This window comes from Lutjanus erythropterus, chromosome 4 (assembly GCF_056507025.1).
Source record: "Lutjanus erythropterus isolate fLutEry1 chromosome 4, fLutEry1.hap2, whole genome shotgun sequence".
Lineage (NCBI taxonomy): Eukaryota > Metazoa > Chordata > Actinopteri > Lutjaniformes > Lutjanidae > Lutjanus > Lutjanus erythropterus.
The window spans coordinates 3,703,979-3,719,644 of record NC_139320.1 but is presented as its reverse complement, the minus strand read 5'-3'; the positions used below and the strand labels follow the sequence as shown (position 1 = coordinate 3,719,644).

The following is a 15,666-nucleotide window of genomic DNA, read 5'->3' as shown; positions in this document are numbered from 1 at the left end:
CGTGCAGTAAGTCGCCAGAGGCACCTATTAGTTCTGTTTATACTACTTTCTGGAGTCTGCATGGAGGACGAGTTCCACACTGTGCAGCAGGGGCACAGTAATGTCCACACAGAGTGTACATGTACACCCTCAGAAGACAACATTTACATGGCACTGACCCCAGTGGACCCTCATAGACATGCAAAGTGGAATAACTGACCTAACAGCAGCGACATTTAGCAGTAGTCAGCGGTTACTCTAGCAACAGATAGCTATCTGTCCATCAGGGAGCTCCATAAAGCACAGAAAGCTGAGACAGAACAGCCAGAGGACATCAGAGGGAAAACCAGACATTATTTAACTTAACAAGTGAAAAAGCACTTTCTGCAAGACACAGTGAACAAACTCTAAAATTGAAGAGTAGTCCTGATCAGAAGGAAGAATAACAGACTGAGCAGGTGGATAATGTGTGTCCCTGTACACTGCAGTTGTGCTGTAGCAGATGAACATGCAAAGAAATATGCGGTGAGCCCACATCAGTTTGTTGTGAAATGAAAAAAAAAATGAAAACATAGTAGCCTGGTACTGCTGGCTAATTTGTAAGGAAATTTCTTGTGGATACTCACATTCCCCTGAGGATGATCCCTTGATTACATTCTGCCCATTTTTGTTTTTGTACACAATAAGTAACTGAATTTAAGTGTCACATTAGCATGAAATTTATCTGGAACATCCATTCTCCTCAGCTTCATTTAGAGCTACCCTCAGGCCAAAATAGCAATTTGCAAACAAAATATTCTTGTGCATCATGGTGGATGAATGAGTCAAAAAAAAAAACACCCAGGAGTCCAGAGTTCATGTCAGAACCAAAAGTCAATGCTATAGTCAAATTTTAACATAACGTACTGTTAACCCAGACCATGATCCTTTTTACCCCCAAACATAATGCAACAGTTTCACAGCATTAATCATGTACTTATTTTTGTTACCGTGACAACAGGTCACCTGACTATGGTTCTGCTCTCCAGAGAAGTAAATAAGAAGGATGAGTGTATGCCCTGCATGCTACTTCAGAGTGTAAATTTGAGTTATGTGTGCACAGATAAGAGATTGCACTGAATAAAACTTAAAAACCATAAGACGAGTCTGGACCATGTATGCTTAAAGGGACAGTTCAGCCCAAATAAAACATTTTTAGTTAGTTATCCATCAAGACAGCGTCATTCTCCTGAGGGTCTACAGGACAGGGCGTCTTGCACACTGGACAGACTGTAAAACCCCCTGAGGCAAATTGTGGTGTGTGATGTTGGACTATAATAAAATTTGACTTGACTAACTTTTATGCGAATTTAAATATATATGTCTGACATTGTTCCCAAGCCCCAGCTGTTGTGTCACAGGATCACTCTTATAAATTAACAACCAGAGATTTCTGGACAAGTGAACAAGGGTCATAATGTGCAAAATTGTCAAATGCATGAATGAAATGCAATCTTTTCAGTAGCTTTTCAAGTTGGCATCTGCCTGAATAGAGAGCATAAAATGATCCATAAAGATCTATTTTTATTGGGGCTTGAGACCAGGGGATGCCTTCCTGGAGCATCATTTTTCCAGCAACTCAAATGAGCTCTCCTGTGGGGTGACAGTGTGCTGCCAGGCCTGTTGGCGCTGCTCTGCTCATTCCCAGGCACACAGCAGCAGGTTCAGGCCCTCTGCTTAGGAGTCTAATTTGGACAAACACACCAAAGTAATTGCACTTGGGCACCAGCAAAACAACGTTCTCTGACACCTGCCCACGTCGCTGTCTTGTGTTTACATTCCACCAATGAGATTCATGAAGAGACTGTATTAAAAGCTTTCCCTCCTTTTATTCCTCTTTGTCGATCATCTGTATTCTGTAGCCTTTCCTTCCCCTCTGAATTCATTAACTCTTATCAGATATAGTGTGCTGGCTGTTGGAGTGGCGCTGCACTGATGGAAAGGCCCCGCCAACACCAGGGACAGCCTCTTATTGCTCCCATTTTTAGGTCCCACACCAGCAAAAACAAACTCCCTCTTCTCTTTCATTTTGCCTCACTTCTCTTTTCGTGGCATTACTCACCTCTAACTTCTCTGTAGCTGATAACAATGCAGAATTCACCTTTAGTTTGCTACACTTCAATTAGCTTCTTTAGGTTGCTGATACATCTTAAACTTTATTTATGTTATACATTTGAAGAACAGTCAACCTGTTCTGATCCCAGCTTGTAAAATACAGACGCTGAAGACAGAAACATTGCTGTTAAACTTATCTCGATGAACAGAGGAAAATAATGGATTTGGGGACAAATGTCCCTTTAAACATTTTAACACCAGTAATTTTACCATTTTTGATACATTTCTGTACACGGTTGGACATGCAGAGAATGTGTTTCTTTGTCTTTGACTTACTGGAGTTGTTGGGGGTGGTTCACTTCCTGATTGAATAAAACGTGTGTCTGAGGGGTGGAGCCTCTTAAATCTGAAAGCCACCTCACTGGACCAAACTCCCAAGGCAGAGCGGGGTTCAGACATTAGGTAGTAGGTACGTTCAAGATGATCCAGGCCTGTGCAGAATTGATCAGCGGTGATCACCACACAATGCAGGCTGGTTAGATTTGTGTCCAACTTGACCCCGACTTGCTCTGACGTCATGCAGGCAAGGGTAAGCTCATGAGATCGAGGCGGCTGCAGTTTGTAGCCTGATTGATGAGCTGACAGGCTCTGATTGGCTCTTAATTTTGACAACAAACACCACGTGTTGTATAAAATACTAATTTTCTGTGTAACTGAAATATTTAACACTGGATATATTAGTCTGATGTAATGCAATGAAGTTTTAATCTATCAACAAGCAGATATCTTGTGGCTAATAATAACTAAGTTTATTTTTATATGTGACTTATCAGAAGAACAGTTACAAGGCAGATAAAAGAACAAATGTTAACGTAAAAACATAACAGAAAGGGGATCTCTGTTTCAACTCAATCAGCAATCAAGAACACACTGTATTGCTTCAACTATGAACATGGTCTACAAACTTCAGGTAACCTACAGGTGAACTAACAGGATGTTCGTGTCTCTTCTTGTATGTTCTCTGAAGTCTGCTGGAAACTGTCCGATTTGACTGCAGCTTTTTGTCTCCACCTCCTGCTGCAGCTGTCTGATCTCATCTAGTCTCTGGGCGAGGCGCAGTTCATCTTGAACGTACCTAGTTTTTGCCTTGTATTAGTTGTAGTTGGCGTCCATCTTGTTTTCCCCTTTTGTGTTATTTGGTTTGACTTGGTCACTATATATGTTCACTGCTGTTTAATGTTAGAGGTGACAAATGGAGGATAACCTCTTTTACTTTTGGAGCTTTTGAAAAAGTTTCTCTCTTGTCTCTGTCCTCCTGAGCTCGTGTGTGTATTTAAAGCTTTTGTCCAGTCTACACAAGACAAACTTCCTCATACTCTAATGTCTAGGAAGTTACTGTAATTTTACTATAAATGATCTAATCAGCCCCTTTACATGTTTGATAAAAGTCCCTTCATGATCACATTTACATCCCAATCAGGAGTTCTACTCATTGCGCCACCTACTGGCAACAGGAAGCAAGCCTCATGTGACAGTCATCATCTGATTTACATCAAATTTTCAGTATTGTCTACATTTAATATACTGGAACATATAATGAGTGGCTGTGATGTGTTGCAACCTATTGGAGACAGGAAGTGGCATCAAACTCCTTCCTGTGGTGTCCAAAAAATGTGACAATTCAGAGCCTTGATGACTGGTCTGGTCAGGTGATAGGGGCCCTGTGGGCGCACATCCTTATGGGTGTGAGGGCCTGTTCAGTGTAATTAAGCTGTTGTTTGATAGTAGGAGTTGTAATAATCTGTATGAATCAGTCGGAGTTTCTTTTTATCATTCTTATTTCTCTGTCTCAGTACCACACACACAGTTACATGTATCATAGATCTCCAGTTCTATTATTTCTGTCTACCAACACAGCTCTGTCCACTGTGCTGCACTGTTGGAAGTAAAGAGGATTCAAATGTCTGAAAATTGTTTTCTAACAGACGTGGGGGCAAATGCAATTTCAGTCTCCTAAATAACACAGTCCTTGGCAGATGCTGTGCTGCAAAAGTCCAGCTTGAAAAAGGCAGTGCTATCGAGTTAGCCATGTAACAACAGTGTCAGTCTCAACTGCCTCATCTTGAGCAAGATATCTCTGTCCTTCAAGACGGCCTACGGGATTATTTTTGGTCCCACCCACTGTAAATCAAAATATGATTGGTTAATTCACCTGTTGCTTTTTAAACAAACATGCAGGCTGTGGCCTTCTGTCCCAACGATGAAGTTCAATGAGTAACCAATGAATGAGCCAGCTTTAATCTTTCTCTGCCTAGAGACAACAACAAAAAACCTGACTGGATAACTCTATTTTTTTTGTTTTGTGGACAGTGTCCTATTCATTTCTGCATCAAAGTTGATAGAAAATTAAGTTGACATTAGAATTATAAGAGAATAGTCTAATAATTATCGTAAATAAATCAAATATAACATTTGAATACTGATGTGTTAGGCCTTCTTTTAAGGCCCTCAGGGTTCCCCTCTGGCCTAGCTTAGCATAAGGGCTGGAAGCAGGGGCAAACTACATGAATAATTTATTGCAGGTGTTATTTCAGTCAATGGCTGACCAATAAACTTTTACTTTCTTCAACTCAAATGAAAGTTCCACGAACCACGTTTTGTTTTTTTCCACAAAACAGATTTTCAGTGATTTACTGGCTATATTAGAAATGTAATTTAATATTTATAGGAATGTTTTCATTAACGTATAACCACCTGACGTATAACATGAGAATCACTGTGTTTTTGTCATGTTAGAATGAACCCTTTATATCTACAGAGGGAGCAGCTCCTCTTCAGTGGAGGTCTCCATGTTGCACCGCCATGTTTCTGCAGTTGCCCAGAACGGACAAACCAAACACTGGAGGGTGAGACTAAACCCTACACACTAGTCCTTTAAATCTGTATTAAAAATGCCAGTGCACATGTTTAGAACAGGAATGCCTGCGCCTGCATTTATCTATAAATAAATATGAATGATTCTTCCATTATTGTCCACAGCTGCTTTATTATATTTTCTGAAAGTTTCTCCTTGTGTGGGTCGAGTCCCTGCAGCCATCTGAAGGCAGCGAGACACATATGCTGATAATCGCCAGCCTCTGATTTGAGAAGTGCCGCGCCAGAGGGCAGTGCCATTACACCCAGCCGTTCAGCGTGTTTACCTTCATTAAATTATATGAAAATGACACCAGGCTGCCACGAAATCACGACACACACACACACACACACACACACACACACACACAGAGGTCTACACACATCAGATGGGTCCGTTAAAGCTGGGTATTCTGCCTGTTTGTGCACGAGACGTCAGATAACCAGGCCTCATTAATCCTGGGCATAATTGCCTCTTTTCCAGCTTTCTTTTGAACAGAAGTGGTGATTCATGTTTTATTCTTGAAATACATCACAGTGCAAACGCTGCTGTCACATTTACTAAACAATGTGACCATTTATGACATGAGGTACAGTTGAAATATGACTAAAGGATGCATCGGTTTGATGCAACCATATAAACTGCCTCAACATGTCTGTAATGACCTCTTTCCGTTGTCATAGTAAAAACCTCTGACAGCAGATTTATGGTATTGCAGGTTCGCACTGTGCCACTTGTCCACACAACAATGTGATTGTTGTCATTCTTCACTGTGATTGGCTCAGCTGTTCTAGAGCTATGATACCAGGCTGTGATTGCCTGAGAGTCCATTTATTAATCACCACGCTCTCTGATCTACTGTATATCCCACTTCACACAGCACTGCTGCACTTACATGAACCAAAATAGCGCACATGCTTGGAGATGAAAGTAGGGTCTTACATGGTCAGTGCCTTAATCCCCGAGAGCCCCCGCAAACTGAATATTTGATGTGAAAAAAGTCAAATGTAATAGAATAATAATAATGGAATCTCAGCACAGCTGTTGAAATATGTTGATATGCAGCTACTATCAACTGTTTCTATCAATTGTAACTAAATTGGTACCTGGCAAAACAATAGATAGCAGATCTCCCTCATGAATGAATCTTGAGGTTTAAAGGGAAAGTGCAGGGTTTTTTTTTAAGTAGGATTGCATGAGGTACTCCACCATAGTCGGTGTATTACCTACAGTAGATGGCAGTCGACGTGCCCAGGTTTGGAGAAGCAGCAGGAGAATCTGTGCTATGTGCGGTTGTACAGGGCCCCCAAAGCCACCAGGGGGTCCCCAAGCATTGTAACGCAAGTCCAGAGATCAGTGGGGAAGCTCCGTCATACTTCACATCACCTTGCTAGAGTGCTAGCAGCTAGCTGTTGTCATTATGTTTTCAAATTCCCTCAGACAGAAGATGTTCTGGGCATGTTGGATACCAGGTCTTTAACAACAACTGGCGGATTGTGTGTCAGTGATGAGTTTGAATATATTACTGATAATGAGCAGCATCTCTCTCATTTATGTGGATATGGTTGATGTGCAATTTCTTGATGTAGTGTTTCCCATTAATCATCATTTTCTGTATGTTTAAATAGCTGGAGTCTGAAATGTTTGAACTTGACAGAGAAAAATAGAGATGTTTAAAATTCTCACTAATCCAGGCTCTTTTGCACTCAAAGAGCACCAGACTGCTACATTCAAATGTTAAATGCACGCCCTGCACCTTTGTTCCTCAAAGATCTGTCTTGAGACTTATTATTTTACATTTAAATAAATGATCTTAGTTTAGGATTAGATTTAGTTAGAAAATAAACTTCTATGCAGATAACACTATTATTTATACTGTGGCACCATGGACCCTTTACAGTCAGCATTGAACTTATAACAGCTGTCACTTGCTAAATTAAAATTGGTTTTAAATTCTAAAACAACCAAATTTATGACTTTCACACATCTAGAGAAAGTTACCTTTTACAAATACATTGGCATCTGGCTGGATGTGTTAGTTTGTATTCACTGAAGTCCAGACAATTGGACTCGAGTCGTAGGGACTCGGACTCGAGTCGCAAATTTGACGACTTGCAACTCGACTCGGACTTGGAGGGTCAGAGACTCGAGACTCAACTTGACTTGAGACAAGATGACTTATCTCGACTTGAGACAAGATTGATGACTCCCCTCGACTTGAGACACGACAAACGAGCCCCTCCCGCATCACTCGTTCACCTGACTGCTGCTCTCTCCTCTCTCTCATCCCCCCGCGCGCGCCCGCTTCACCACGGTGCAACGAGCCCCTCCTTCACCTGACCGCAGCGCTCTGCTCTCCTCCTCTCTCTGCCTCCTCTCTGACAGTCAGTCAGCTGTTCCTGTCAAAAACATGACGTGTCGTGGCTTTTATACCTGTGGATGTTAACATTAGAGCTGGACAGTATTACGTTACAAGGCTGGTAAACATATAGCTTCGCTGTTTGTTTTTGTTTTGTTAGTTTTTTTTATCCTGCGCTACGTTGACTTTGCTCGTCTCAGCCATAGACTGTAAAGGTCTCAGCTTTATGGTCATCACCTTTTTAAAATATATTTAATAAATCTCTAAAGCCTCTATTTTCTTCTTCTCTTTGATTTTCTTCTCTGTGCATCGGACTTCTACCGACCGCACATAGAGCATACTGAACAAAAAAAAGACAACGTCAAAGTTTGATGGCCAAACCATTTGTGTGTGTTTTTTTTTTTTTGGGCGGGGGTCTTCACTATATTAAGGACAACTAGGGGGGGGGGGGGGCTATTATGATAACTCAAATATTAGATTTTTTTCCACAAATAGGCCTGTTTTGAAATATTTTAAATAATTACTCCATAATTTAATGAGACTTTACTTGACTCGACAACCTTGTGACTTGACTTGACTCGACATAACCTTGTGACTTGACTTGACTTAACTTGCCCATGACAAAAAAACTTGGGACTTGCTTGAGACTTGGACCGAATTACTTGATACTTGCTTGGGACTCGGATTGGAGGGACTTGTGCAATTGTCTGCTGAAGTCATACGATAACACAAAAAATATAACTAAGTGAAACAGCGGTAGGCCTGCACCTCCCTGGTTCTGTGCAGTAAAATGACAAAGGAGTCTGGTTGTTTGGACAGAGCAATATTTGGCTTATATAATGGCAGTTTGCTTTTGGAAAAAGTTGTCTAATGACAAGGTAAGGGGGGAAAATAGTGTATCTAAATAGAGTATAAAATAGGTCCCATGATAGATCCTTGAGGAACACCTGTCTTTACTGTTAGAGGTGCAAAGTTATAATTATTTACTCACTTCAAAAAAATATGAACTATCACTTTAAATCTCTATGTGGTTCCATGACTTACCAAAGAAGTGGACTATGAAGCCGTTGCCGTAGCCGTAGATGTTGGTGGCGGGGTCGGACTGGAACTGGATGGTGACGTCTGCAGTGGAGGTGTAGAGCTTGAATCTGGACTTCGATCCACCATACTGACCCAGTACTTTGGCTGTGAGGTCATCTCCATCATAAAAGGTCACCAGGTCATTCTTCCCAATGTTCAACCTGAAACAGGAGGCACACACAGATTAAAGTCTGTATCTAGGGTTTTTCTTTTTAGTTTTTTTTTTAATATGCATAAAAACCAGACAGATATAAATGCGTTTAACTCCCTGCTCTCACCTTTAAACTGTTTCTTGCAGTGAATGATGTGGTCACAACCTACAGGTCAAACACCACCTCTGAGTGCACACTGCACACACATACATAGCACTTTCACCCATGACAGATGCCTGACAGAACATAAAAATTAATGGAACACCTCACAATGTGTTCTTGCATTTTTAAAATGACAGTAATTGCACAAAGAGGGCAACAATGACGCCAGGTCATACCAAGGTTACTTATTACTGAGACAGACTACTACATCATTCATGAGGGGCAGAATCCCTGTTTCCCTGCTCCTGAGGAGATCATTGTCGGGATGATACTGGGACTATTGGCAAGGTTTGCATCATGTAATATCCCCTTTTATTGTCTTATTTTTTATCCATTTTGACAGTGGTCATCATGACAACGTGTAATTTGTCATCTTTGTTGTTGTTACGATTATGAAATACATTCATGAGAAGTGGGACAAATCATGCTCTAACAAAAAATAATATAATAATAATAATAATAATAATAATAATAACAATAATAATAATAATAATAGAAAATAATGAATAATATAATTATTAAATTATTTAATTAATAAAAATAAATCCAACTTTTTGATAAAAATTTACCCTTTAAGGAATTATATGTGAAATATATGTAATTTATGTTTTTATTTTTATTTAGATTATCTTTACTTTTATTTATAATGTGGTATTGTAATTATCTTTTAAAAATTGATTTTTGATTTTTAATGGACATGCTGGTCCTTTAAAGTTGTGTCCCAGACTTAACAAAATTGTGATTTAATCAGGCATTAAAAGGGTTAGCTATACCCTAAGGACCCCTGTCTCACTTCCTGGTTTAAAAAAAGGTGGGAGTACTGTTCTGCACTGGTGAACTTTCTATTTTTGGACAAATTCATTAAATGTTATATAATAATAATGTTATAAATATTTGTATCAGATGTGTCTCAACCAGAACATGTCGACTCTGTAGCTCTTCTAAATCAAAGCTAAATAAGAATTATGGTTTAAAAATGTCTTTTGATTAACATTACGAGACTCTGAGAGACATTAAAAAATAAAATGCTCACTATGACTATGCTGTGAAAATAAAAAATTTAACATTTTGTCCAGTCTGTCAGATGGAAAATCTCTATATTTAATAAAAAATTAAATCACAAGGAGGTTGGCTCATTACAAGGTTTAATAGCCGAGAGTTTGATCTTTTAAAATATACTTTCCAGAATGAATAATTTACATAAATTCATGGGTGGTTACCAGGTGAGAACAATAATATAAGACGTAAAACTTTTTTTTTTTTCCTGGAGAAATCAAAAATCAAAGCTAGGAATGATGTCCCAACCAAGTTGACCGTGCCCCAGTAGAACATATTGAAAAATAACTTTTTTGTGCTTGATAATAACACATTCTGCAGTATTTTGTGCACACAAACACTGTAGCATGTCCACTGACAGTACTGTGTGCACAACCAATTTAATGAGAAACAAGAGCTAATAAACAGCTTTACTACTGTAGATGTGTGGAGCAGCCATATTTGTATTTTGAGGTTGCGATTGATGATTTTTCTCCAGCTTTCTAAATCTGACTTCAGAAAATCCAAACTATCTCTTTAAGAGATCTAAATACATCCTCTGCCACAGGTAGTCCCCAAGCCCTCGCTGACATCACCGTTTTTGTGTTTGTTTGTTTGCATATTTCCAGACTCTCAGAAGACTTTTACATGCTACAAAATGTTTTCGCCACCTGAGGTGTATCCTCCCTGATGACTAAACTGATCTTGATGTGTCATAGCTGTGTTTTGTATGTAATACAAAGGAACTACAGCTTGCATTTCATTGTACAAGCCTGTGTTAAAGAATGTTGAAATCAGTGGAGAGCCCAGTGACAAGGAATTCCTTGCCTCTACTGATACTTTCCTTCCCCAAGATCATGTCCCCACATCTCTAAAACTGAGATGTTAAGTAAAATGTTGTCATGACCAACAGTCATAAAGGAAATATGAAGTTATAATAATGAAACTGTAATAAAAGCATCTATTTTCTGTCAGATTCAGACAGAAAAGGAGCACAACAATCACGGCACTGACAGTAATTGGACATTTCCCCATCTGAGATGAATGAATTGATGTAATGTTGAATAAGCACACTCAGTGTCACAGTTGAACTGTCAGAGGGCCGTGTATTTGTGCTGATTTGTCCGTAGCCTGTAGAGCTGGAACTCTTACAAACCTCAAAGCTGTTTAAAAGTGTCACCTGGGGCTGAGCTATCTCTTTGTAGAGAGAAGATTTAGAGCAGGGAAGAAATGGCTTAGCCAGAATAAAGCAGTGACATGCTCTTTGCTGTTGCTAATTAATCACCAGCGGCTCCTGATAAAACTCATTAGCCAAGCTGAGATTGAGCTATTAATCACTATGGGAATGCTGGAAAATCAAAGGTTCAAGAGGCGTGGATTGAATCGACACATGGCACAGCCTGACAGAACATGAAATGTTTATTTTTGATTTGGAAGAAATTACAGGAACGCAAGCGAGTTTGTGAACAGACGTGGGGAGTGTTTGTCTTTCCACAGGCACAACCATTTGTCTTCTGTCAGCTGTATGTTTAGCCACACACACACACACACACAAACACACTCATACAGACATGTTTTCATCACGTCAGAGGACATTACATTGACTTACATTAATTTCCTGGAGACTTACCGTAACCCTACCCATAACGACTACTTGCCTAATTCATTAAAACCCAACCCTACTTGATTCTCAAGCCCTAACTGTAACCTTCTGACCTGAACATAAGCTGACCCAAATGTAACCATGGCCAGTGATTATCATACCTCTCAGGGAAAAGAACTGGCCTGATTTTTGTCCCAAAATTCTGATACATATTTTGGTCCTGCCTCAGGAGTAAATGCATCTTCTTTAGCTGCATAAATCAACATATTCTCACTTCCAACTCTTGTTACTGTTACATTCAGCCTGTCCTCACCAGAAAAAAATTTATTAATCCGACTCCACCTCCAACTCCGACTGTTTCCATTTGTTGTTAGGGGCCAACCTTTAGTGGCCACAATACATAATATAATACAAATCGGTAATTAAATAATGTGATTAATGGCTTCAAATGACTGTCAAATGATGCAGTATTTTTTCAGCTGAGGTTTAGCAACTTTACCAGCTTTCAGGGTGTTTTCTTACTCGTCTAAATTTAAATTTGCATTTAATTGACAGGGAAAATAGTTGCCAGGAACATTCGTAGTTTGCTTGATTACTAATAATTGGTATCTACCCTAAGAATAACATACTGGTAAACCTCTAGTACATAGTAGTCTATGAATATCTTGTCAAACACCCACAAGTGATCTTATTTCCTCCATTTCATATAGTTTGTTGTGTATCAAATAATTAAAATCAGTCTGTCAGTGTTTTTTGTCATTTGTTGATTTCACAGCATCAACAACTCCTGAGAGGAACTACAAGATGTCATCATTCAAATTCACCCTTTGAGAGTGTACTTCATTCTCAAAGCATAATTTCCCCTCCCTTCCTTTACAAATATCTCTCATTTCCAACTCTGACTGCGTCTAAAAATATTCTCTCCTCAAAGTTTCACTGTGGTGTTGACGTTTGATGAATATAGTGTCTGAAAAACATAACTCTTTAAACTCTGATATAAATTTTGTCTAAAAAGCTGAGACATAATATGAACATTGAATCCTGCACAGGAAAAGCGTGCTGACCTTGATAAAGCTCCCGTCCTTCTGAAGGTTTACAGACGGTCCTCATAAGTATAGAGAAAGGAGCCCGCCGTCTTCTAAACTCATGGTGTTCTGTGTTTATTTGATTGCTAACGGATAAAGCCTCTCACCTGCTCAGAGCGAGGCAGATTGAGAAATATTGTCGGCTGGCGTCAAATTTGTTGTGATTAAGCTAAACAAGGCTTTGCGCGGCTCTGCAGTGCATCTGTAGAGGAAAATCAATCACAGCCTCCATTCCCTGACACTAATTTGATTTAGTTCAATTTGAAAAAACAGGGCTGAGTTTGGCCTGGCCCGCGGGACCAGCTGGCATCGCATTTTACCCCAACAATTCACTTTATGATCTGATATTTCCATCTCTCCAAAAGTATGAAGAAGAAGAAAATGCTCGGAACTGTTTTTGGCTGGCTTTACACAGATTTTCTGTGAACTGCCAGCCAAAAATATCTGTCTAGATACACTGGTCAAAAAATATCAGTTTCACTTTTTTTTTTTAAAGATATTTAGACAGAAAAGATTATAAAGCATAACTCTGGCTGATCACAAATCTTTAGAATTGTCTCTAAACCTGTTTTTGTTTTTGATCAATCTGAATCCTCACAATAGTTTCACCTGGAATCAACAACATGAACTGTCACTGTTTGTCATTTAGTGATCTCAGTTCTTAAAAATCAAGTTGGATACAACTACTTATTGGATTTTTGCTCTGCAAGATCAGGTGTAAAACCAATTAGAAAACTAAGGAAACCTTAAGTTGGTGTTTAAATACTCTCACAAGCAATAATCAGTTGAAATGAGAAGAAAGTGTAGAATTCAGAGAGAGAGGGCAATATCATATGATATATATATATATATATATATATATATATATATATATATATATATATATATATATATATATATATATATATATATATATATGTACAGTATTTAAGAATGATGTTTCACCCTATTTCACTCACCTGCAGCCCATACTCTATTAATTAGAATGTTAATTTTTTATGACTGCACTGATTAATTGCAGTGCTCTCATGAACTGTGAACCTGTCTTGAATAATGCACCTTTGACTTTAGACCAATTGCTTTTTGTTGCCTCAACATAGCAATGCGCCTGACCGCATATATGACCAACATGCCTATAGACGCACACATGAGTATAAGTACATTTGCTACTTACATGGGATGAAAATGACAATTGCAATGGTCAAAAACCAGGAATGACAGTTGCACTGCATTCCACTTTGCACCAGCTGTAAGATAGGAAGGACCCTTAGGGTGCCCACACATGATTAGTGGTAAAACCAGTCTATGCTGGCTGTGTCATTGTTTTACTATGAGAAGAGCTACCCTTGTCATGACACACTGCTCGAAACTGCTACTGAGTGCTGTGTTTCAACATTGAACACACCATACAGTGTGTGCTTGGTTGGCATTTCCAGGGTTGCCAGTTTTGCAATTCCCATCGAATTGGTCTACTTTTAAATCATATGATATGTAAAGTATGTTTCAGAACTGTTTGACAGTTCTTCGTTTAATATAATGCAGGGATTTCCACTTTCACTAAATAGCCTTATATTTTATTATATTGTGTAAAGGTAAATATCAACAGCATTGTGTTAAGCAAGCTGATCAGTTGATCCAACTCCTGTCAGGAGATGGGTTCAAAACAGAGATTGGAAAAGAGGACTCAGGTCCCAGTCTAGATGATCTAAAACATGGTCTAAAGTGCACAGAATTACTAAAAGCAGTCTCTTTAATCATTGAAGTAAATCATTGAAAAAAAAAAAAAAAAACACACTCAGACAACAATACAACACACAATAAAGAAATTACCGGGAAAGCTTGCGCTGCTTCGCATAATGTTAACGATAATTTAATGATTAGAGGAAGTGTTTTCAGTCATTTGAAATGTTTCCATGCCTGCAGCAATATTGTTTAATGAAGTTAAGCTGCTGTACCTTGTGTGTATGGGGAGATGCTTCATCCTATTTCACCCACCTGCAACCCATCACCTATTAATTAGAACGTTCATTTTCATTAGTGTTTGTGTACTGTGAACCCACTTGCAGGCACACACTGCTATCTGAATGATGCACCCTTGACTTTAGATCAAGATAGCGATGTGCCTGACCACACCACATATATGATCAACACATCCATGGACGCACAGATAGGTGCAAGTATATTTGCTACTTACACAACATGGGGTGAAAATGTCAGCTGTGTTGGTCGGAAACTAGCAATGACAATAACGCTGTGTGACGCTTTGTGTCAGCTGTAAGATATGACCTGAAGGTCACCTGCACATGATTAGTTGTAAAACTGCTCTGTGCTGGCTGTGGCGTTGTTTTGCTATGGGAAGAGAGATTTTGCCCAATAACGTGAAAGTGCTAACTTTGCCATGGCACATGTGGCTTGAAACTGGCTGAGTTCTGTGCTTCAACATTTAAGTTTTATAACAATGTACAGTATGTGTTTGGTTGGCATTTCCATTGTTTCCAGGTTTGCATTTTTCCTGCAGAACTGGGCTACCTTCAAAATGAGTCGCTGGATGGGTGAACTTATTTTGCAAGCAAATTATATTAAAAATATATACATGTAAATTCATATTTGAAATAAAATCATTTATTTCTGCCTAAATCCTACCAAACTGAGTTTAGATAAGCACGTACACACACAGACATAGCACATGCCTACATAAACACACAAAAATACGATGTGCCAATGTTCGCAGCCTGCCGGCACTGGTTATATTGTGCATTGGCTCATTTTGCCCCACAGACCTGGCAACCCTGGCATTTACCTTTGTTAGCTTTGTAGCTTTTTTAGGGCAGGACAACATACACCTTTATCAGCCTTTTTGGTGCATGACTTCACATAATTCCTAGCATAGCTTCAACAAAAAACTTTGACGTGAGCAGATGGCTAATTAGAATCACTGGAAACAACTGCACTGAGGCATGATACCTTAAGAAGTATAGAGCCAAACGCCCAGTCAGATTGTGACAAGGCGCAATCTCAACAGCCTGACAGCCCGCATACATTTGCTATCACAATTGATTTGCTGTTTCACTCACATAAAACAACAGATTAGAATCTTGGGAAATGTAGGACATCATTATAGAAAGCAAATGAGGCAAAAAGATGAACTAAATCAACAAATATGCACTGCACTTAAAATCTGACATTTAATGATATAGACTAAC

The 15,666-nt window shown here is 39.1% G+C and overlaps 1 protein-coding gene across 2 annotated transcripts in view; it reads right to left on the bottom strand.

Annotated features, from left to right (window-relative positions):
- The window catches only part of sez6b (seizure related 6 homolog b), a 306,245-nt gene that overhangs the window by 27,300 nt on the left and 263,279 nt on the right, over positions 1-15,666 (bottom strand). For both annotated transcript variants that reach the window (XM_084716798.1, XM_084716799.1), the window contains one exon: positions 8,391-8,587. In XM_084716798.1, coding sequence (XP_084572924.1) covers positions 8,391-8,587 — 197 coding nt within the window. The remainder of the gene's footprint in view (positions 1-8,390; positions 8,588-15,666) is intronic.